This window comes from Hyalella azteca, unplaced genomic scaffold, assembly GCF_000764305.2.
Source record: "Hyalella azteca isolate HAZT.00-mixed unplaced genomic scaffold, Hazt_2.0.2 contig5320, whole genome shotgun sequence".
NCBI classification, from domain to species: Eukaryota; Metazoa; Arthropoda; class Malacostraca; order Amphipoda; family Hyalellidae; genus Hyalella; species Hyalella azteca.
The window spans coordinates 331,288-353,794 of NW_025935514.1; the positions used below are offsets into that span (position 1 = coordinate 331,288).

The 22,507-nt window shown below is 37.0% G+C and overlaps 1 protein-coding gene across 1 annotated transcript; it reads left to right on the forward strand.

The window, feature by feature from the left end:
- The first annotated feature begins 64 nt into the window (after positions 1-64).
- On the forward strand, positions 65-3,996 carry LOC108674253. Its single transcript, XM_018162190.2, has 3 exons — positions 65-540; positions 856-1,053; positions 2,725-3,996. The coding sequence occupies exons 1-3, from the start codon at positions 249-251 to the stop codon at positions 2,940-2,942; spliced, it is 708 nt and encodes a 235-aa protein (XP_018017679.2). The 5' UTR covers positions 65-248; the 3' UTR covers positions 2,943-3,996.
- Positions 3,997-22,507: the final 18,511 nt, after the last annotated feature.

Sequence of the window (22,507 nt, forward strand, 5' to 3'; positions counted from 1 at the left end):
ATGTAAATTCACGCAAGCTCACTGAAAAATACGACTTGTGATGAGTCAAATGGGAATGTGTCGTTGTCATGAAGAGTTCAATCTAGGTGGATCTGCAAATATTTTTCAGTTGGATGACCGAACAAATGTGAGCAACACCTCAAGTTCCAACCATTTACATTTCCTCGCACAGACTTCAAAACAGAAGCGTTCACTAATCAGTATTTGAATATTGGCAGTGTCCTGCAGCAGCGCATTACACATTTTCAATGAAGTTCCTACTTTGGATATCATATACCTTGACCATTGCTGTAGCTGAGAGAATTAATAAGATATGGCAGCCAAGTCGATGCGATACAAGCGCTCTTGCCGCTGACGCAAGCCTCGCGAAAAATTCATCGGTGATAGAAGACCGCATGCAGTGCCTGGCTTGGGCGACGCTCGGCCAGGCGGCGCTGGTTTGTTACGAAGCACCGCGCTGCTCTTGGTGGCAGACTCGCGGCGTGGCCGTGGGCGTCGCCGTCATATCTCACTCTGCAAGTCCGTGCTTCATGTCTCGACGTGAGTAGACTGTCTTTATTGCGAGGGTTTTATATCTTACGCACCGTGAAGTGAATTTAAAATTAATCTGTACATTTTTATCCTTTCTTCTTTCCTTACGACATGATACATTGGAAATATAATAAAATGCTTAGCTTTCATTACAGATTTAAATACTCCACGTGATTTAAAGTGCACGAGATCGAGGAAAAAGAATAACAATTAGGGCTCGTGGATTTATGCCATATTCAAGATTTTGAGATATCCAGACTTATGAGAGGTCCACCCTGATTACTAAAAAATAAGCAATAAAGCAAAACTTCCTATTTTTTGCAGCGTTCCCTGTCACCCAGTACTCCAGCTGCGCCGCCATGCCGGGATTTGTACTCACAAGCATCGGTTGCTTGCTGTTCGATTCCGTCGCACGAACCTTCACCGACGCCCGCGACTTCTGCCTCCAGCGCGGCAGCGATCTCTTCACCATGGAGCAGGACTCCCAGCTGGCCGGACTGATCACCTATCTGAACTCTTTTAGTAAGTTTCCGTAGATTTATGCGTAAAAAACAAAATTGTGAAATGCATATATAAGCCTTGGTTTCAAACGAGCGACCTTCACATCGAACTCATATGGTGCTTTCTAGTCATAGGTTGGCTTAATCAAATTTGAAACCACAATACAAATTATTATTACAATAATATTTCTGTTGATTTAAACCAAATATTAACTATACAAACTTAAATAAACATCAGTGTTCATTTGTTATCGTGTTGCCTTTGTAATGTCAGGTTTCAGTTTACCTGGCAATAGTAATCATGTACCGACTGACTGCTTGTGCTCTGTTGGTACGACTCTGTACCTGCAAGGACTTGTTCTATTGTGTACATTTACAACTCAAATGTTTATTACGAGCATCACTTACCGGATCGACACTTCAGCGAGCTCGGCTGCGAACTCGCCTGCGAACTCGAATGCAAAACCCAACTTCATTTTCAACTCAACCAGCCATAAATCCATCAATAATGGACGGATTTTATTCAAATTTGATATATGAGTAGATAATATCAGTAATTTTTGGACGGAATTTTTTCAGATTTTTACATCAATAACTTTTATATTAATACGGCGGGTAAACCTAACTTCATTTTCAACTCAACCAGCCATAAATCCATAAATACCGAACGGATTTCATTCAAATTTGAAAATTAAGTAGATGTTATCAATAATTTGTGGACGGATTTGTTTCAGATTTTTACATCAATTATTTTTTTTTAATGCCACAAAATACTGAAACTTGACCTGACTAGGACCTAACCGGCAGCGAGGTGAACGTTTAGTTAGGTTTTCCGTATTAATAAAAAAAAGTTATTGATGTAAAAATCTGAAAAGATTCCGTATACAAATTACTGATATTATCTAAACATATTTCAAATTTGAATAAAGTCCGTTCATTATTGATGGTTTTATGGCTGGTTAAGTTAAAAATGCAGGTAGGTTTTCCGTATTAATGAAAAAGTTATTGATGCAAAAATCCGAAAAAATTCCGTCCACAAATTACTGATATTATCTACTCATATTTCAAATTTGTATAAAATCCGTCCATTATTGATGGATTTATGGCTGGTTGAGTTGAAAATGAAGTTAGGTTTTCCGTATTAATAAAAAGTTATTGATGTAAAAATCTAAAAAAATTGCGTCCAAAAATTACTGATATTATCTACTTATATTTCAAATTTGAATAAAATCCGTCCATTATTGATGGATTTATGGCTGGTTGAGTTGAAAATGCAGTTAGGTTTTCCGTATTAATAAAAAAGTTATCGCTGTAAAAATCTGAAAAAATTCCGTCCACAAATTACTAATATTATCTACTTATATTCCAAATTTGAATAAAATCCGTCCATTATTGATGGATTTATGGCTGGTTGAGTTGAAAATGAAGTTAGGTTCTGCATTCGAGTTCGCAGGCGGGTTCGCAGCCGAGCTCGCTGAAGTGTCGATCCGGAGCATCACTTGCAGATGCTTATCTTGATAGATCTTGATCTTGACAGCGAGATCGTAACTTAATTTCGTCACCTACTCACTGAAGCCAAAATTTGGATTTTAATTCGACCATTTTAATGAATTAACTGTAAGTGAAATAGTGAAACATTAATAACACACTTTTTTCCATCCACTGCTATTCATCTCAAAATTTAATCTATAAGGTCCGCGTCCGGAAGTTTGGATGGGACTGAGGAAAATGGACGGCAAGTGGTATTGGCTGACCATGAGGCCTTACAACGCAAATAATTTTGTCAACGATTTCTCCGACCTTCCGACTGAGTTCTGCTTGCGGTTCAATACCAACGACATAATGCGTGACTGTGTCTGCGACTCCACCACAACTTTTTCAGTGCTGTGTCTTGCTAAGAACTTCAAATAGTATCGAAGCGTTCGACACAGAACCTCCCGCTTCAGAACTTAATCTCGAGCAATGTTCGTTCTGTCAAATTGCAGTCTCAATTTTGGTGTTGTTTATTTTAAATAATTCGAGATTTGAATTGACTCGTTCCCCCATCGGAAAAAATTTGATTTTATGTGATATTGACACTATTAAATTTTAAGGATGTACGCAAAATAAAACGTTAAAAACTTTAAGAGTGGAAGCCATGTACGCAAAATCTAACGCCGCAAAAGCAGCATTATGTTCGCACACGCGAACCCTTAATTGGACTGCTCAAGAACATTTTACCCTAGGAGTATTTTGGCACTACATCATATACGCAAATAAATGGAATGCTAGTTGTTAGAAACTACTTTAGAAGGAATATATTATTTTGCTGTTCTACGTGTTTATTAAGCACATTTTAAAACTCTGTTGCCCACCATAGGCTCAACAACCTATTTGACAGTGTAACTCTAATAGTGGAACTAACTATTTATCTATCCATTTCAATGTAATAGAAATGTTTTCAAGCACAAGGACGATGCATGAACAAAAAATTATTGATTATTATTTTTAAATTTAAATCTAAATGCTATTCGGAGGACTGTTCCGCAAAAAAAATATGTTCCATGAGAGAGAATCATACTTGGGTTTTCTTGGGTTGTTGGGTTTTTACTAACGCCGTAAAGAAGGCCAAGCAGCTCATTTTTAGTATAAGATTATCCATATGAGAATAGCTTCGGATGAAAGTGTAATTGTGATCAACAAAATGGCGACACGTGGCAATAGTCCAAAAGAATGGTAAATCTTCATGTTTTGCAACGACGTTTGATAATTAAACTCATGCACTTTCATTATTCAATTTAATACAAAGCTTGTGTTTCATTTTCTGTTAATTCGTGTAATTTATAGGGCTCATTTTTCCTCATATTAATCCAAGAAATATCTAGCGTGCTTTTCCTTTTGTATTTAGGAGCAATTCGACAAGTGACGAAACGAAGCTATGTGCACTCAACTATTTATCTATAAATATAGTGGTGATTAAAGGACGGCATTTTATTATATTTATGTCCATCTTTTCAAAGCATGATAAATCTATTTTAATTCTAAAATTTTTCAGCGCATGAATTTCTCAAATAAAGCTTGCAAGTTAGACTTGCTTAATAAAACTTCATCTATTTCTATAGCTTTTACGAACCTATTTCCTCGCAACTTCACTTATGTACCGATGAAATATCTAGCGAGCGGTGTCTGTAGATTTTGATGAGTTCTTTCTTACTCATACTCCAAACTTTGCTTGAGTTTGGAGTATGAGTAAGGAAAGATAGTAATTGGAATACTTATTTTATGAAACAAGTTATGCATAAAACCTGGGCTAAAAATGTTTGTGACTGCAAACACAATATTTTAGAAATGTCTATTCTTTTACATGCTTTCACTCGACCAAAAATTTCCAGCTGATAAATGGGAAATAAAAAATAATCAACGAGCCCGAGATCAGATACAAGAATTTGAATGTGATGATTGATTAATTATTCCGATAAATGAAAATGATTGCCAAGGGCTGTACGCCTGAATCTCGGGCACTGAATTAAATGTTTTTTTAATTTAACAACAATCCCAGTTGTGCCTCCGCCTAGTGAGTTATAAACTTATAATTAGAGTGAAGAAATAAATATAACAAGAAAAAAAATTAACTCAAAAATTGTTCTTTTTAATATTTTAAATTAGCAGGTTAGCCCAAATTTTCTGAGATCATTGCACATTAAGATTCCCGCTGTCCCGAATCACGTCCGCCCGAATTACGCGAGACTGATTAATTAAATCATTAATTCGATCATAGTTCATTGTCGGGCTATATTTTACAACAGCACAGAAGTTATCTGAATTTTCACTGAACTAAATATGGCAATTAATTTTCTTGATCTTGACGCATCGAGTGCATTTGTTTGGATCCTTAATTCTAGGTTTTTAGATAATATAATTTTCTCACCGATATCATTATGTTTCATGAACTTATAGCGTAATTGTAAATGATATTTCCTCGCTGCGCCTGGATGCGGCCATCCATCTTGAGGTCTCCCCGACGATCAACTCGTAAGCATGCATCAGCTCTTGGGTTATTAGCTCAAGCTCTTTCTGTTGGACCAGTGGTACCACTTGGTTCCCCAGTGAATTCCTAGCGCCCCCACAGACACATATGGAAATAGACACCTCTTTCTTGATATTTGGTATGCTGCAATTTGAGAAGAGAAAGGTTAAACAGAAATGTGCATTTCTCAAATAAAACCCAATATAGTAAACCAATTTATTCTTTAGCAGTTTTGTATATGTATATGCACGCCGCATCACTGGGACAACATTGAACTGAGGCTCAGCGTTCAGTGGCGTGGCATTGGCTTGCAGCGCCCCGAACAGATATAAACTCGGTTTATACTCGTTTGATACTCTCATCAAAAATATTTAAACTCATTCTCCTTCTTTCGGTGTGCGTAATTTTGTATCAGGTGTGCTTAGCTCGACCAAATGGAAAGCGATCTTTTCTTAAGTATTCTATTTAGACTTGTGATTGATGAAAAAACCCAGATGTTGAATATTTTAGGAAATGTACACTAGAAACCCAAGAGAATTAAAAGAAAATACTAGATCTGGGCGAAAAACACATCACTGGGAGCCCTGTGCTGCACGTGTTGTGTACAAATCGTCGAACAAATGTTCGAACTTCTGACTTAGACTTCGGACTGCCCCCCTATCGCACCCTTCTTCCTCACCGCTTCCCCAGATCTTTCCAGCGCCCCCAGGGGGCGCCACCGCCTACTTTGGGAACCAATGTCAGTTCGACGGATCCTTCACGATGAATTGAAGTTCCATCCCCAACCCAATAACCTGAACCATCTCAAGAATAAGTTTCGTGCAGCTGACCCCAATATTATATACTCAATAATAATAATATTGAGATGCTGGAGACAGTCGACGCCAATTACCGGACGCGACTGACACGATGTATTGACAAAGCGGACGTCAGTTGCGTGATGTCATCTTTATAACTGGCAAATTGTAAAAGTTAATTATTCTTGAATACGTTATTACAAAATTCATTAGTATATATTCAATACCTTTGTTATAATATATGTTTCGAATAAGCAAGTTCCTCGATCCACCCCACCCTGTAGATCCCGATGATGAACTATGAATTAACGATTTAATTAATCACTTTTTCGTAATTCGATTGGACGTGATTCGGGACAACGGGAATTTTAATGTGCAGTGATCCTAGAAAATTTGGGCTAATCTGCTAGTTTAAAGTAAAAATAAATAGTTTTTGAGTGAAAATTTTAGTTGTTAATTTTATTTAGTCACTCTTATTTTACGTTTATAACTCGCTAGGTATAGGCATAACTGTAATTGTTGTTGGATTAAAAACCATTTAATTCCGTGTTCGAAATTCAGACGTACAGCTACAGCTCTTGTCCGTTATTTTCAATTACCTGAATAATTAATCAATTATCACATTCAAATTCTTTCATTTGATCTCGGGCTCGCTGATTATTTTTTAATTCCCATTTATCAGCTGGAAATTTTTACTCGAGTGAATGCATGTAAAAGAATAGACATTTCAGTAATATTGTGTTTGCAGTCACAAACATTTTTAGCCCATCAGGTTTTATGCATAAATAGTTTCGTAAATTAAGTATTTAAGTTGTGAGTAAATAAGCTCGTAAAAGCTTTTGAAATAGATGAAGTTCGAATAATCAAGTTTAACTTGAGAGCTTTATTTAAGAAATCCATGCCCAGGAAATTTTTACGATAAAGACAGATTAGTCATGTTTTGAAAGATGAACATAAATATAATAAAATGTAGCCCGTTATTCACCACTATATTTATCGATAAATAATTGCGCATACATGTCCGTTTCGTCACTTGTCGAATTACTCGTGAAACTAAAAGAACAGCACGCTAGATATTTCTTGGTTTAATACGGGGAGAAATGAGCCCTATATATTGCATTAATTAACGCAAAAGGAAACACACGCTTTGTTTAAATTGATTAATGAAAGTGCAAGAGTTAAATCACCAAAAGTGGTTGCAAAACACGAAGATTTAACATTATTTTGGACCAATGCCGCTGTAGCGGGATGCTACGCTCCTTAAAAGACGTTCCTGGGTCTCTGCCCGCAGGCCCTAACATTCGAGGATTATTTCAAACAGATCAGTGAATTTTCAAAGGCACAAGGTAGACTTTAATATAGTAGAGAATCCGCAGCCACAACACAGAACTATAAACTATATGCAAATAGGTTAACAGAAGCTCATCAATTCACGTCTGGCCTGTTGAAATTCACATACATTTCAAAGAGGGTTAGTCAGGCAGAAGTAAGTTGCCTACTCGAAATCAACTGCTTCCCGAAAAAACTCGTTAAGTACACTTTTTCTCTTCAGTCTTTGCCAGAGAGATGCGGCCAGGGTTGAACTAATACCAGTAATTAATACGGCCATGATGTAACTAATACTAATAACTAATCCGACCATGGTTGAACTAATACTAATAACTAATACGGACATGGTTAAACTAATACTAATAACTAATACGGCCATGGTTGAACTAATATTAATATATGGTTGGCTGAAGGAAACACACAGCTTTTAATTAAAGCCCGGCAAAGGCTGTCCCGATACACCGCATGTCGAAATTTTGTTGATTACAATTACACTTTGATCCGCAGCTACTATCAAGAGGATAATCATATACTAAAAATGAGCTGATTGGCCTTCTATACGGCGTTAGTAAAAACCCAACAGCTTCAGTAACTACGATTCTTTCTCATGGAACAGATTTTTTTTGCGGAACAGTCCTCCGAATAGTACTCAGATTTGAATTTAAAAATAATAATAAATATTTTTTGTTCATGCATTTTGCATCGTTCTTGTGCTAGAAAACATTTTCTATTATAAATGACAGATATAGAAGAGTTCCACTGTCAACCAGATTGTTGAGCATATGGTAACCAACAGAATTTTGAAATATTCTTAATAAACACGCAGAACAGCAATACAATATATTACCTCTAAGAAAAGTTTCCAACAAATAGCACTGTATTAATTCGCTTGTGCGAGCACATTGCTGCATAAGGGACGTTTGATTTTACGCACATGGCTTCCATACTTATTACTTGCATTGATTTCTTTCAATCATATATTGTTTTAAATGATTGAAAAAGAAAGCTTCCTAGGAAACAATTTTCCAGGGGATTTTACTTATCAATTCAATTATGGATACGAAATCGTCAAATTTAGATTCTGTATTTTCTGCCCTAGTGTATTTCTACGAATAAGAGTAATTAATTATTTTGTCCATTAAAACTTCAAATACAACCTAAAAACTTAATAACGTCAATTTCACATATAATCAGAAACTTTTTTCGAAGGGGAAATGAGTCCATTCATATCTTGAATTGTTTAAAATAACTGCAATTTGACTGAACAAGCATTGCTCGAGATCAAGTTGTGAAGCATGAAGTTCTGTGTCGAACGCGTTAATACTATTTAAAGTTCTTCGCAAGACACAGCACTGGAAAAGTTTTTGTGGAGCCGCAGCCACCGTCGCTCATGTTGTCGTTGGTACTAAACCGAACGCAGAACTCAGTCAGACCGTTAGTGAAATCGTTAATAAAATTGTTTACGTTGTAAGGCCTCATGGTTAGCCAATACCACATGCCGTCCACTTTCCTCAGTCCCATCCAAACTTCCGGACGCGGACCTTAAAGATAAATTAATTAATTAATTATAAAGCAGACGGAAAACATAGTGTGCTATCAATCTCTCGCTATTTAACTTACAGTTAATTCATTGAAATGGTCAAATTCAACTCCAAATTCTGGCTTCTGTGAGTAGGTGATGAAATTAAATTACACTCCCGCTGTCAAGATCAAGATCTATCAAGATAAGCATCTGCAAGTGATGCTCGTAATAAACATTTGAGTTGTAAATGTACACAATAGAACAAGTCTGTCCTTGCAGGTACAGAGTCGTGTCAACAGTGCACAAGCAGTCAGTCGGTATATGATTGAATGAATACAATGGCCAGGGGAATTGAAACCTGACAGTATCAATGCAAAACGATAACAAATACAAAAATACACACATAACAAATACGCATATACTTTGAATTAATATCATTAATATTTGATTAAATCAATAGAAATATTATTTTAATTTTAATTTGTATTGTTATTTCAAATTTGATTAGACCAACCTATGGCTAGAGAGCAGCATATGAGTTCGATGTGAAGTTCGCTCGTTTGAAAACAAGGCTTATTTTTACATATTTCAATCTTGTTTTTTTTTAGCATAAATCCACGGAACTATATATTTCAACCTGATTCTTTACACATGAATCTACGGAAACTTACTAAGAGAGTTGAGATAGGTGATCAGTCCGGCCAGCAGGGAGTCCTGCTCCATGGTGAAGAGATCGCTGCCGCGCTGGAGGCAGAAGTCGCGGGCGTCGGTGAAGGTTCGTGCGACGGAATCGAACAGCAAGCAACCGATGCTTGTGAGTACAAATCCACCACTACCTACGCAACCACCCACCTACACACAGACAAATAGTGCAAACCCCACACAGATATTACACCAACAAACTAAACACAATACCCCCACCCCAAGGCAACACCAGCACAAAAAAAAACTTACACACAATTATGACACTTAGAACGCTGGAGCTGGCTGGCAACAACAAAGTCCTTGGACACCCACCACCTGACATAAGCAGCACAGAAACACAGCTCTCTAGACTGGAGAGAGTACACCTAGCCAGGCTGCGCTGCGGCCACCACCCCTCACTACAAACATACGCAAACAGAATAGGCCAAGCAGACACAGACACCTGCCCATCCTGCCAGAGAGCTCCCCACACAATCACTCACATTCTCCTGGAATGTCCGCTCTGGCAGGACCTCAGACAACACCACCACATAACCTCGACCCTACAGCTCTGGAGCGACCCCCTGTCGGTGGTGTCGTACTTGCGCGAGGCGGGTCTCTTGTAATTGAGACCGGGGAACCACAACAACAACAACAACTTCTATCTGACTAAATTCACCTAACACATGGGATGACGTCTGATTTCGTCTGCGAATTGTAGTAAAAATATTTCAGCTTATTCGGTTGATGTGATTCGGTTGATACAATTAAAGTATAATTTTTCGACATTGTTATTATAGAAAATGACTTATAACGAAAAAAAACTAAAATTCACTTTTAAAATTTCAAAGTTCGGGCATAAATTTTAATTTTGAACTTGCTCCTCGTATCGTATGATTTGGGTGATGTTTCACGATGCGCATTTGAGTTAAAACCTTAATCTCTCTCCTGCTTTACTTCACCCTTCTCGCAAGAATTTTTGTTGTAGTTCGTTGCTTGACACCATAGCCGCAACTCTTAGGGTGCTGATGAAGCTTCATACAAATTCTATTCCATCGTATTTTACTACACTTCAGGTGAGCTTGGTCGTACTAAATTTGAAGAATACTCGGCCCCGGTTTACCTTTGGACTCTTGGAGCTTAGCATGAGTACGGGCGGGAATTTTGGACGTGATGTGGGGACGTGGTAGTTTTAGTATGGTCAGCGCTAGGATCATCCTCGTCTCTGGCCCCTAGGTTCCTATTTGGACTGCGACCACTATTTTGGCCCCGACAATATTTTCGCAGGTGTGGACCAGCCCCAAGAACCAGCGCTGCACCAGCGATTCGCCGAATGATTTTTAGCGCATTTTCTCATTTATGGAAAAATGCCCTATTGTGCTCGTCATGTCCGTCCGTCCGTCTGTCTGTACGACCGTGACTTCACGTTTTCGTCGACAAAAACATGCGCTCTCTGTTACTCACTGCAGTGAGTACTGAGTGATATTTTTTAGTACTTAGTCAGTCCCGACTAAATAATAAGCCCCTAATAATCACTGCATCGATAATCCTTGATAACTTTGAATTTATATTGTCTTCTCCATGCAAGATTCTTCTTAAGTAATTAAAATTTTATGTTATAAAAAATGTGTGGCAATAATTTTCACCAGCTCGGCATACTTTCTGCTACGATTCGCGAATTTTTTCTTTGATGACCTCTTACCGCATCGAGCATTTCCTTTCAACGTCCGAGCTAATTTTATGCCTTGCTTAATCACTGTTTTCATTTCTTCAGAATTTGCGGGTTGGACATACGGGGGAACGAGTTGGCGTTTCATTTGTCTTGATCCGTGAGAGGGAGTCGCTATCACAATTCGGCTGCACGGAGCAATTTCTTGGAGTTGATCGCACTTTCTACCATCTTGCGACTTTTCCATAAAGAAAATATTTTTCCAGCCACTATTTCATTCTCGTTTTATTGTCTTCGAATGAGTAGGCTCGGTCTTCCATTTTTCACTCAACTTAGTCAAAAATTCTCATACAGAAGATCATTTGGCCATAATAAATAAATCAGTCTTGCAAATAAGATTTATGTTCTTTAGAGGATCGTCGTTCATTCTTGAACGTCAATGCAGTAAATAATTCGGTAGTATACTTGCAGACAAAAAGAAGTTTAAAAGCGGCGGGAATGGTATCAGAAAATGCACATACATCAGAAACTTTCGTCTGAGGAGAAGTTCTTCCTCTAATTTAATGCGAACTCGAAAGTTTGTTCGAAAAGCATAAGAATGCACAACCGAAATTTGGCTAATAATTTTGATCATGAAAATTATTTCTCAGTTTACTTCGTATTTTTAGTTTCAAAGAAAGTTTTTCTTTATAAATTCTCAATATTTTTGTTCCAGATATCATAATCCTTTCTTTATTTTCTCATTTAACAACCGATGAGAACATGAAGCGATTGAGATTAAATAAATTCTCTTGTTTGAAAGCTTTTTCATAGATTCCATTGCTACTCAGGGAATATATTTTGTCGTAATTTTTATTTGAACAAATGTTAACACAATTTATCTACTATTGAGCTAGATTAAATCTCGTCAGGATGCATACGTTTTATACTTTTACGACGTTACATTATTGGGTGAAGTTGTGGTTGGGTAACTCTAAAAGAGTTAATGAAAGTTACTCGGGCTGCAAATCCTCAAAAAGTTTTTTCGCGGACAAGTGCTTCAATATTGCAGCTGGGGGCCAAATTTTCACACCAGTTATTTTGCTGCTCTGGGTGAACTATACTATAATAAGATACGAACAATTTTCAAGGCAACGGCGTAAAATTCCTTTCAGTTGGCGAAACAAAAAACCAAGTTGCAGCCTTAAATTCAATTTAAGATTATCATGATAATTAATGTTTGAATTTTTATTTAAAGCGAAAAAAATGATTCAAGGAAAGATGACACGATAATGATCACCATTGCATTGAGTTTAAAATGAATTTTAAATTTAATATCCGTTTTCACGTGTTCGTTAAATTTCTACATTCAGATGTATTCCACAAGAAACTAATTTTTGAATCCTAAGTCCAAGTCATTAGAGCAAAACAACTTTAGAAACAGTTTTAAATTTAGAAGATCTCAAACACCGCACTAGACAAAGATCTCAAACACCGCACTATGACGAAGCCCTCAAACACCGCACTAGACGAAGCCCTCAAACCACCTTATTAAACGAAGATCTCAAACCACTGTACTAGTCGATGCCCTTATGTTACCGTACTGGACGATGCCCTCTACGCAAATTATTTTCAATAACGGACAAATTCGTACCATTATAGTCAGCCCAACTCGTAATTGAATTGTTATCGAAATAAACGATGGGCAGGCAGCAACGTTGCATTTTGGGCGGGCGTTCGTCAGATGCCTAATGGAAACTGGATTTGGTTCAACGGTCGTGGTCTGGACTCACGCGAAATCGGAAATTCTTCCCTTACGTCTGCACTGCTTCTGGTTTACTCAAGCCACATGGTAAGTAAAGATAGAGTAATGGTACAGAACTGCAGGTTGACGCAGTGAATTTAAAACTGACTTTATTGACTTACTGAATGAGTATTCCAGACCATTCAATTACTATGATGATATTAAAGGGTTTAAATGCTAAATTAAAATAAATTGGAAAAAATGTTAACCAAACATTTTTTACGATCTCGCGAGGCGACAAAGAAATCTTACGAATCTCTTAATACTGCCATTTAGCATTGAACACCCTCTTAGAACATATTTTTACTTTTATAACATAACAGTGAATGCAATCTTCCGTCGATCGACCTGCAATGCACCTTTCAACAAGACCCAGTTCGGTTGCCTGCTCTTCGGCTTGGATTACCAAACATACGCCGCAGTTCGAACAACGTGCTTGTCTTACGGGGCAGACTTGTTTGCGTCCGAGTCAGTCGACCAGACGTCACTTCTCTCTCAGTTCATCCAGAATACTTTCGGTAGGTTGATGTTGATGTCGTAAGTATTTGTCATGAAATTCGGCGACTAAATTCCTATTATTTGAAATTTCAAACCAGTAACATTATTACAGGTCTCATTAATATATACAGTGTACAGTTCAAGTCAATGCTGGTCGTTCAAATGTTTGTTGGAACAATTGTTTAATGGAACCTTTTATCGACATCTCTGCGTCCAATAAGGAACTGGTACGGTTTAAGAACCATAAAAATCAAAAGCATAAATTCATGTTCAGTTATTTTTGTGATAAAACTATCAAAAATCGATTAGTATTGGTATACAACTTATTAATGTCACAAAAACTTTAGAAATTAGGCATTGAGGTCAAATGTATCGGACAAGCGATTTCTCAACCTTTTCACCTTGTTATTCAATTTCGTACGTTACACTACCCAGACATGACTCTTTATTGTTTTCAGTATATTTATTATATTTGAACCGCTTCGACATTTCAGAATTTACTCCTACTCAAGTACTGTACCACCAGACGATGTCCTTAAACCACCGCACTAGACGTCGCCTTTAATCAAACGTACTAGACGAGGCCCTCGAACCACCGTATTAAACGATGCTTTCAGTCGAGGCAAAAAACACGTGTGAAAAATTATCAACTTGGTTTTTACGTAAAAGCACTCGATTACAATTAGGTTACTTGCATGGTTTGTGTAACACAGTGATGTAATCGTGCCATATTGTTGAAATTATTTTGAATAATGAACAAATTCGTAACAGTTAACCCAACTCGTAATTGAATTGTAATCGAATCAAACGATGGGCAGGCCGCAACGTTGCATTTTGGGCGGGCGTTCGTCAGATGCCTAATGGAAACTGGATTTGGTTCAACGGTCGTGGTCTGGACTCACGCGAAATCGGAAACTTTACCAACCACTCGAATGAAAAATTTGCGCGCTTTCAGGGCAGTGGCTACAAACTATACGACGTCGGCTGCGAAGGCGTGTATGGAGTGATATGCCAATTGAAGGTGTAGGCGAGCGTTGGGTCAGAAATATGGTGGCCATGAGAAGCGAGTCGATAATTTGTGATTGAACGTAGTCCACGAGGCTCATATGGGCAAGTTAATCATCGGCACTGGTAACCATCGGAGTTTGTAAAATGGAGATTTTCGAGACAGCATTTTGCAAAAAGAGAACCCAATAACTTTAAACTATTAATGTTACTAGACCACCGTACACTGACGGCACTGATACCATAGTATTGGGTACTCGGCGGTTGTGCACTATCGCCACACCACTTCCACTATCTGTCAATGTTTGCTGTTTTCAAGTTTTTGTATTGATCGTAGTTTTTCCCGCCACGTCAGTTGTACACCGTTCGGTCAGAGTTTCTGCTGCTGACCGTAGATTGATAGTTACGATAGCAATAACGGTGTCAACGTTGATTAGCCTATTAGATCTGTCACCGATCCTGAACATCGCAAAATTTTCACCGCTTGTTGCGGGTCTCGAAATTGTAACTCACTGCTTCAATTTTTTTGTGCTTAACCGCCAGCCAACTCACCGATTTGACTAGAATTGTCACAGTTAGCTGAGATCGAGCCCACAACTTACTACTCTAATCTAGGTACCCTGAACTATGACGCTGGGCCACGTTGTTCAATTAGCCACCTGCTAACGTCATCCAATAATGGTTCACTCCTCTGAACTATCGTTATATGCCTCATGTGGGAAGTGGTGAATTCAAATGCGTAGTGCAGAGAAAGTTCAGTTATCATCGTATAGAAGTGCATATAACGGGGAACTGAAATTGATTCGCTTATACTTCGCCCATGTTTGAAACTTTTAAATTGTTCTGTAGTTATTCGATGTCGCAGTTGTTACTAAAAATTGACCAAAATAATTGCAGTGTTAATGCACGATATTTAAGCTTTCTCTAGTTAGCCATGGAGTACTTGAAGTTTTGCTCTTACTAAACTTAAATAAGTTAAACCGAATTTAATATGGTTCGTATAAATGCACTACAAAGAAATTTTAGTACGTAGAAATATTGTGTGTATTCGGAGTGGATTTTGGGCTATTTAGATTTAAAAACATATAAATAATAATTTAGACAGACGCTGGGCCACCTTGTTCAACTAGCCATCTAGCTGCTAACGCCATTAAAATAATGGTTCACTCCTCTGAACTATCGTTTTATGACTCATGTGGGAAGTGGTGAATTTAAGTTCGTAAGTTAAAAAAAGTTCAGTTATCATCCTATTGAAATGCAGATCACGGCAAACTGAAATTAATTCGCTTTTAATTCGCCCATTTTTGAGACTTTTAAATTGTACTGTAGTTATTTGATGACGCAGATTTTACTAAAAATTGACCAAAATAATTGCAGTGTTAATGCACGATATTTAAGCTTTCTCTAGTTAGCCTGGAGTTCATGAAGTTTTGCTCTCATTATAATTAAGTACGTTAAACCTAATTTAATATGGTTCGTATATATGCACTACAAAGAAATTTTAGTACGTAGAAAATATTGTGTGTATTCGGAGTGGATTTTGGGCTATTTAGATTTAAAAACATATAAATAATAATTCAGACCACTCAAATGCACATTTTTCCTTACATCTTCTAATTCAGATCATTGCCGACTTATTTATATTATTACAACAAAGCAAGTTTCAAAACGTTTCATAAGTGATAAAATTTTAATCTCCATGCCATGTCCTGTAATTTGATTAGTTCATTCTTCAGTTACAATACAACGTTGTTCAAATGCTTGTCTTAGAATAAAGACTGTCATATGCATGCCCTAACCATAGTAAGCTTTAGCTTGAAATTAATAAAATTCAGCCATAATAGGATGAAAAATTACCCTCCAATGACCCTGCCTTTAGAGTTAACTTAGGTTTCGACTTGATGAATGATCTGAATTTTGACTTGTGGAGTAGTTTAAAGACCAATAATTAATGGTCTGTATTATCGATGAGTGGCCTGTTATATTTTCTTTTAGTGAGCACATAGGCAATAAGATGCGTTCAAGAATATCTTTGTTCTATTCAATAAGTTTTCCACACAGCTATCTTTGTATGCATTTACAAAGCATGTACAATACATGATTACAACTCATAAAAGTATAGTAAGGGAACGACTCAAACTACTTACTTGCACGAGGTTATTCTCAGTGACTTTAGGATAGGTGTGATTTCAACAGACAAGAAGTGATGTATTTGTTTTAGAAATATGTTTAAAAAATTAGATAGTGAATGAGGACTGGCAAGCTTTCAATAGAATACAAAAATATTTTTGTGTTGATTTATAAACTAGTGTTGCTAGAAATTTCGACTGGTGTTCAAATTTACTGCTTAATAAAATTTTCTCGATTTAACACACAAGTCACTAAATTTAATTATTCAAAATAATTTAGAACAAATGCTGCACCCTTTCTTTGAAATTTGTCGTAATTAAAAGTTGAGTTCAGATGATTTGTTACAGTAATTGACTGATGCTAAAGCACTTTACGACATTACTTATTTATGTCGAGATGTACCTTCGTGTCATTACTTTTAATTTTTTACTACTCGTAGTTTAAAATCCTTTCTGCTAAGTCGTCCCAAAAAATTTATGTGAACTTTGAATAGTTGCGTACAATTTGCCCGTAATTTGGGCGTAAAACACCTCTCCTTTATTTTGAATTATCTGAATAATTAAACAATTCTAACATTAATATTCTTGCAGCTTACCTCGGGCTCGCTGATTATTTTTCATTTCTCATTTATCAGTTGAAAAATTTCAGTCAAGTGAATGCATGTCAAAGAATAAGCATTTCTATAATATTGTGTTGCAGTCACAAACATTTTTAGCCCATCAGGTTCTATGCATAAAAAGTTTCACAAATTAAGTATTTCAATTACTATATTATCTTACTCATGCCCCAAACTCGAGCAAAGTCAGTTAAAATTTGTCAAAACTTTTCAAAATCTACAGCCATCGCTTTCTAGATATTTTATCGGTGCATAAGCGAAGTTGCGAGTAAATAGGTTCGTATACAAGCTATGTAGATGAAGTTTGAATAATCAAGTCTAACTTGCGAGCTTTATTTAAGAAATTCATGCGAAGGGAAAATTTTAGGATAAAAACAGAATAGTCATGCTTCGAAAGATGGACATAAATATAATAAAATGCCGTCACTTATTCCCCACTATATTTATCGATAAATAGTTGCGTATAGAGGTTCGTTTCTTCACTCGTCGAATCACTTGTAAATACAAGAGGAAAAGCACACTAGATATTCCTAGGTTTAATGCGAGAAGAAATGAGCCCCATGTATTATATAGATTAATACCAAACAAACAAAAGCTTTTTATTAAATTGATTTATAAAAGTGCAAGAGTTTAAAAATCAACGTGAATGCCAAACACGAAGATTTACCATTCTTTTGGACCATTGCCACGTGTCGCCATTTTGTTGATTACAATTACACTTTGATCCGAAGCCCTAATTAGAAGGATAATCTTAAACTAAAACTAATCTGATTGGCCTTCCTTACGGCTTCAGGAAAACCTAATAGCTTCGTAACTAAAATTATTTCTCACGGATCAGATTTTTCTTGCAGAACAGTCCTCCGAACAATAGTCAGAATTGAATTGAAAAATTATAATCAACACTTATGCTACATGAATTTTGCATCGACCAGGTATCTTGAAAACATTTTCTATTATAAATGGACAGACGTAGAAGAGTTCAACTGTCAACCAGATTATTGAGCTTATGGTAAGCAACAGAGTTTGAAAATATGCTTAATAAACACGTAGAGCAGCAAAACAATATATTCCCTCTAAAAGAAGTTTCTAACAAATATCACTCTATTTATTTGCGTATATGATGTAGTACCAAAATACTCCCAGGGGAGAATGTTCTTGTGGAGGCCAGTGTTTTGCGTGTGCGAGCACATTGCTGCATGAGGGGCGTTAGGTATTGCGTATATGGTTTCCATACTTATTACTTGCATTGCTTTCTTTCAATCATTTAGTGTCTTGCTTGATTGAAAAATTAGCTTCATAGGAAACAAATTTCCATGGTGTTTTGTTTATCAATTCAATGATCGATGAGAAATTGACAAAATCAGATCCTGTACTTACGTCATCCTAAGTTATCTCTGCGAATAAGAGGAATTAATTATTTTGTCCATTAAAACTTTAAATACTTCCAAAAAACTTGATGCTGTTAATTTCACATGAAATCCGAAGCTCTTTCGAAGGGGGGAATGAGTCGATTCAAATCTTAAATTATTTAAAATATACATCACAAAAGTTGAAACTACGATTTGACTGGACAAGCTTTCCTCGAGATTGAGTTCTAAAGCTTGAAGTTCTATGTCGAACGCGTTAAAACTATTCAAAATTCTTCGCAAGACACAGCACTGGAAAAGTTGGTATGGAGGCGCAGCCACAGTCGGTCATTTTATCGTTGGTAGCAAACCGCGCGCAGAACTCAGTCGAAAGGTCGGTGAAATCGTTGACAAAATTGTTTACGTTGTAAGGCCTCATGTTTAGCCAATACCACATGCCGTCCATTTTCTTCAGTCCCATCCAAACTTCCGGACGCGGACCTTATAGATAGATTTATGAATTGAATATAAGCAGGTGAAAAACATAGTGTGCTATCAATCTTTCGCTATTTAACTTACAGTTAATTCATTGAAATGGTCAAATTAAAGTTCAAGTTTTGGCTTCTGTGAGTAGGTGACAAAATAAAGTTACACTCTCGCTGTCAAGATCAAGATCTATCAAGATAAGCATCTGCAAGTGATGCTCGTAATAAACATTTGAGTTGTAAATGTACACAATAGAACAAGTCTGTCCTTGCAGGTACAGAGTCGTGTCAACAGTGCACAAGCAGTCAGTCGGTATATGATTGACTACTCACGTCGAGACATGAAGCACGGACTTGCAGAGTGAGATATGACGGCGACGCCCACGGCCACGCCGCGAGTCTGCCACCAAGAGCAGCGCGGCGCTTCGTAACAAACCAGCGCCGCCTGGCCGAGCGTCGCCCAAGCCAGGCACTGCATGCGGTCTTCTATCACCGATGAATTTTTCGCGAGGCTTGCGTCAGCGGCAAGAGCGCTTGTATCGCATCGACTTGGCTGCCATACTTGCGAGGTTTTAGTGAGTACAGCGTAAGCTACTGGCAATGCAATCAAAACAATCGGCTTCATTGTGTGCATCGATGCTGCTTCGAGTACAATTTTCACTCGAATATTAGTGAGCAAACGCTTTTGTTGGTAATTTAATATTTGGAACTTGATTTTTCAGTAATTGCGTCCGTGGGCGGCTATATTGTAATCGCGCAAGTGTTAACTGCTGGTAGCGTTCCTATCGGATCTGCAAGAAAATTAACAATAAATTGAAGCGAAACATAACTTAGAACATGAAATTAGATAATTTATTCATAAATTTAGTTGGCAAGAGTCAGTTTTCAATTATATTGATATGTTTGTTTATATAACTTGTTCTGTAGCTGAATGTTCACTGTGTGCACTATTAGATGTAAACATATTGTGAGCTTTATTGTAAATTGTGGGAAAGTTCGGCGGAAGTTGATCTTCAATGGAAGTACGCCTGAAGACCGGAGAATGGAGTTTATTGAATATTTTCTTGTTTGCTTTTTAATTCATAAACGAGTTTTCAAAAAACTTTATAATTTATTAAGTAAAATGAAAGTTTTTCAACTCTAAGAATTGAGAGATTAGAAATTTTGAGAAGAAAATTTTCTGAAAGTACAATTTTATCTTATTTCGAATACAACTTGAAAATATAATAAATTAAAATTCGGTAGTCTGAAAATAATTATCTAAACTGAAATGAAAAACATTTCTCATACAATTTTCTTAATAAGAGCTCTTATGTGACTTCAGAGGCCGCCCGTCACGTACGACTACCGACGTTCAAATAGGCTAGAGTTGCTTCAAGTATTGCATATTAGATGCTGAAAAAATTACTGCATGCTGCAAAGAGAATTATTTCAGGAGGGCCCATTAATCTTACTCGTATAATTCACGTCGGTCATCAGTAGAAACAGAAACGAATTTTGCGAAGTTTTAATGTACCAAATTGGTAGGTGCACAAGACGTTTGAGTGCTGGACTTTGGGAAGAATATAAACAGTTTGGCTACACTTGCGCAAAATTTATTGGCGATTTTAGCCTAATATATGTTCATCGAATACTAGAATTATCGAAGAACAAAGAAATAAGTGTTTGAATTATGAGCGATTTTGAAGCAAGTTATTGGCAAAAGTTAAACACTCCTTTAGTTGTATAATCAATTTCAATACATCTTCATTTTCTTAGCATAAGAGTAAGAGCCAAGAAGACCATAGCGCAGGCAAATCAGATATGCGAAAAATTGTCTCAATTCTTACGTTGAATTAATTCAGTCGCAAAAATTCCTCAGTGGTGCCGGTGAAATTAGATTTTCAGTTGAAACATAAAAAATTACAATTTTATGCTTATAAGCTGATGAAATTAGTGAAAGTATGAACACAAATAATTTGATTCAATCCAGTGTCATATAGCAGTGAACGCTATTGAATTAGTTTGATCCAATTTCATGAAGCAGTGAACACAATTAAATTCTACTTCTATCTGACTAAATTCACCTAACACATGGGATGACGTCTGATTTCGCCTGCAAATTGCAATACAAATATTTCAGCTTTTCGTTTGATGTGATTTGAACAATAAAAATTATAATTTTTCAACATTGGCATTATAGAAAATGACTTATAAACGGAAAAAAACTAAGATTTTCTTTCAAAATTTCAAAGTTTGGCATAAATTTTAATTTAAAACTTGCTCTGTGTATCGTATGATTTGGGTGACGTTTCACTATGCGCATTTGATTTATAACCTCAATGTGGCCCTGCTTTACTTCACCTTTCACCCAGAATCCTTGAGTAGTTCGTTGCTTGACCTCGTAGCCGCAACTCCTAGGGTGCTGATGAAGCTTAGAGCAAATTCTATTCCATCATATTTTTCGACCCTTCAGGTGAGCTTGGACGGACGAAATTTGAAGAATACTCGGCCCCGGTTTACCTTTGGACTCTTGGAGCTCAGCATAAGTGCGGTCGGGAATTTTAAACGTGATGTGGGGACGTGGAAGTTTTTGGTATCGTCAGCGCTAGGATCATCCTCGTCTCTGACCCCACGGTTCCCATTTCTATTGGTACGACTATTTTGGCCTCTGCAACTTCTGCACAGGTGTGGACCAGCCCCAAGATCCAGCGCTGCACCAGCGATTCACCGAAGGATTTTTTAGTACTTCCGGTACGTCATCCTACCTTCGTAGGCACTGAACAATTTGCGGCGGTGAGGTGCTAAATCCTTTTCTTTTTCAGACCAGACTAAATAATAAGACCGTAATAATCACTGCTTGGATAATCCTTGATAACTTTGAATTTATAATTGCTTCTCATTGCAAGATCTTCTTAAGTGTTTCATGTGTTATAAAATGTGAGGTAATAATTTTCACAAGCTCGGCATACTTTCTGCTAATACGATTCACGAATTTTTTCTTTGATGACCTCTTACCGCATCGAGCATTTCCTTTCAACGTCCGAGCTAATTTTATGCCTTGCTTAACCACCGTTTTCATTTCTTCAGAATTTGTGGGTTAGACATACAGGGGAACGAGTTGGCGTTTCATTTGCCTTGATCCGTGAAAGGGAGGTAGGCTCGGTCTTCCATTTTTCACTCAACTTAGTCAAAAATTCTCATACAGAAGATCATTTGGCCATAATAAATATATCAGTCTTGCAAATAAGATTTATGTTCTTTAGAGGATCGTCGTTCATTCTTGAACGTCAATGCACTAAATAATTCTGTAGTATACTTGCAGACAACATAACATAACATAACATAGTGATGTCGGCTCTGAAGTGTAGGCCTGATGTGGCCTGTCGCCGAGTCTTTTCCATTTCGTGCCTTGTTCATAGATCTAAACTCGTGTCATTTGACCGGATCTTTTCATGACTGGCGATACTTTGAAGAAGCTACTAGACTTCCACCGGGTTCGATAAATTTCTACATTCAGATGTATTCCACAAGAAACTAATTTTTGAATCCTAAGTCCAAGTCATTAGAGCAAAACAACTTTAGAAACAGTTTTAAAATTGTAAAGTTTATGCAGCTCATCAATAA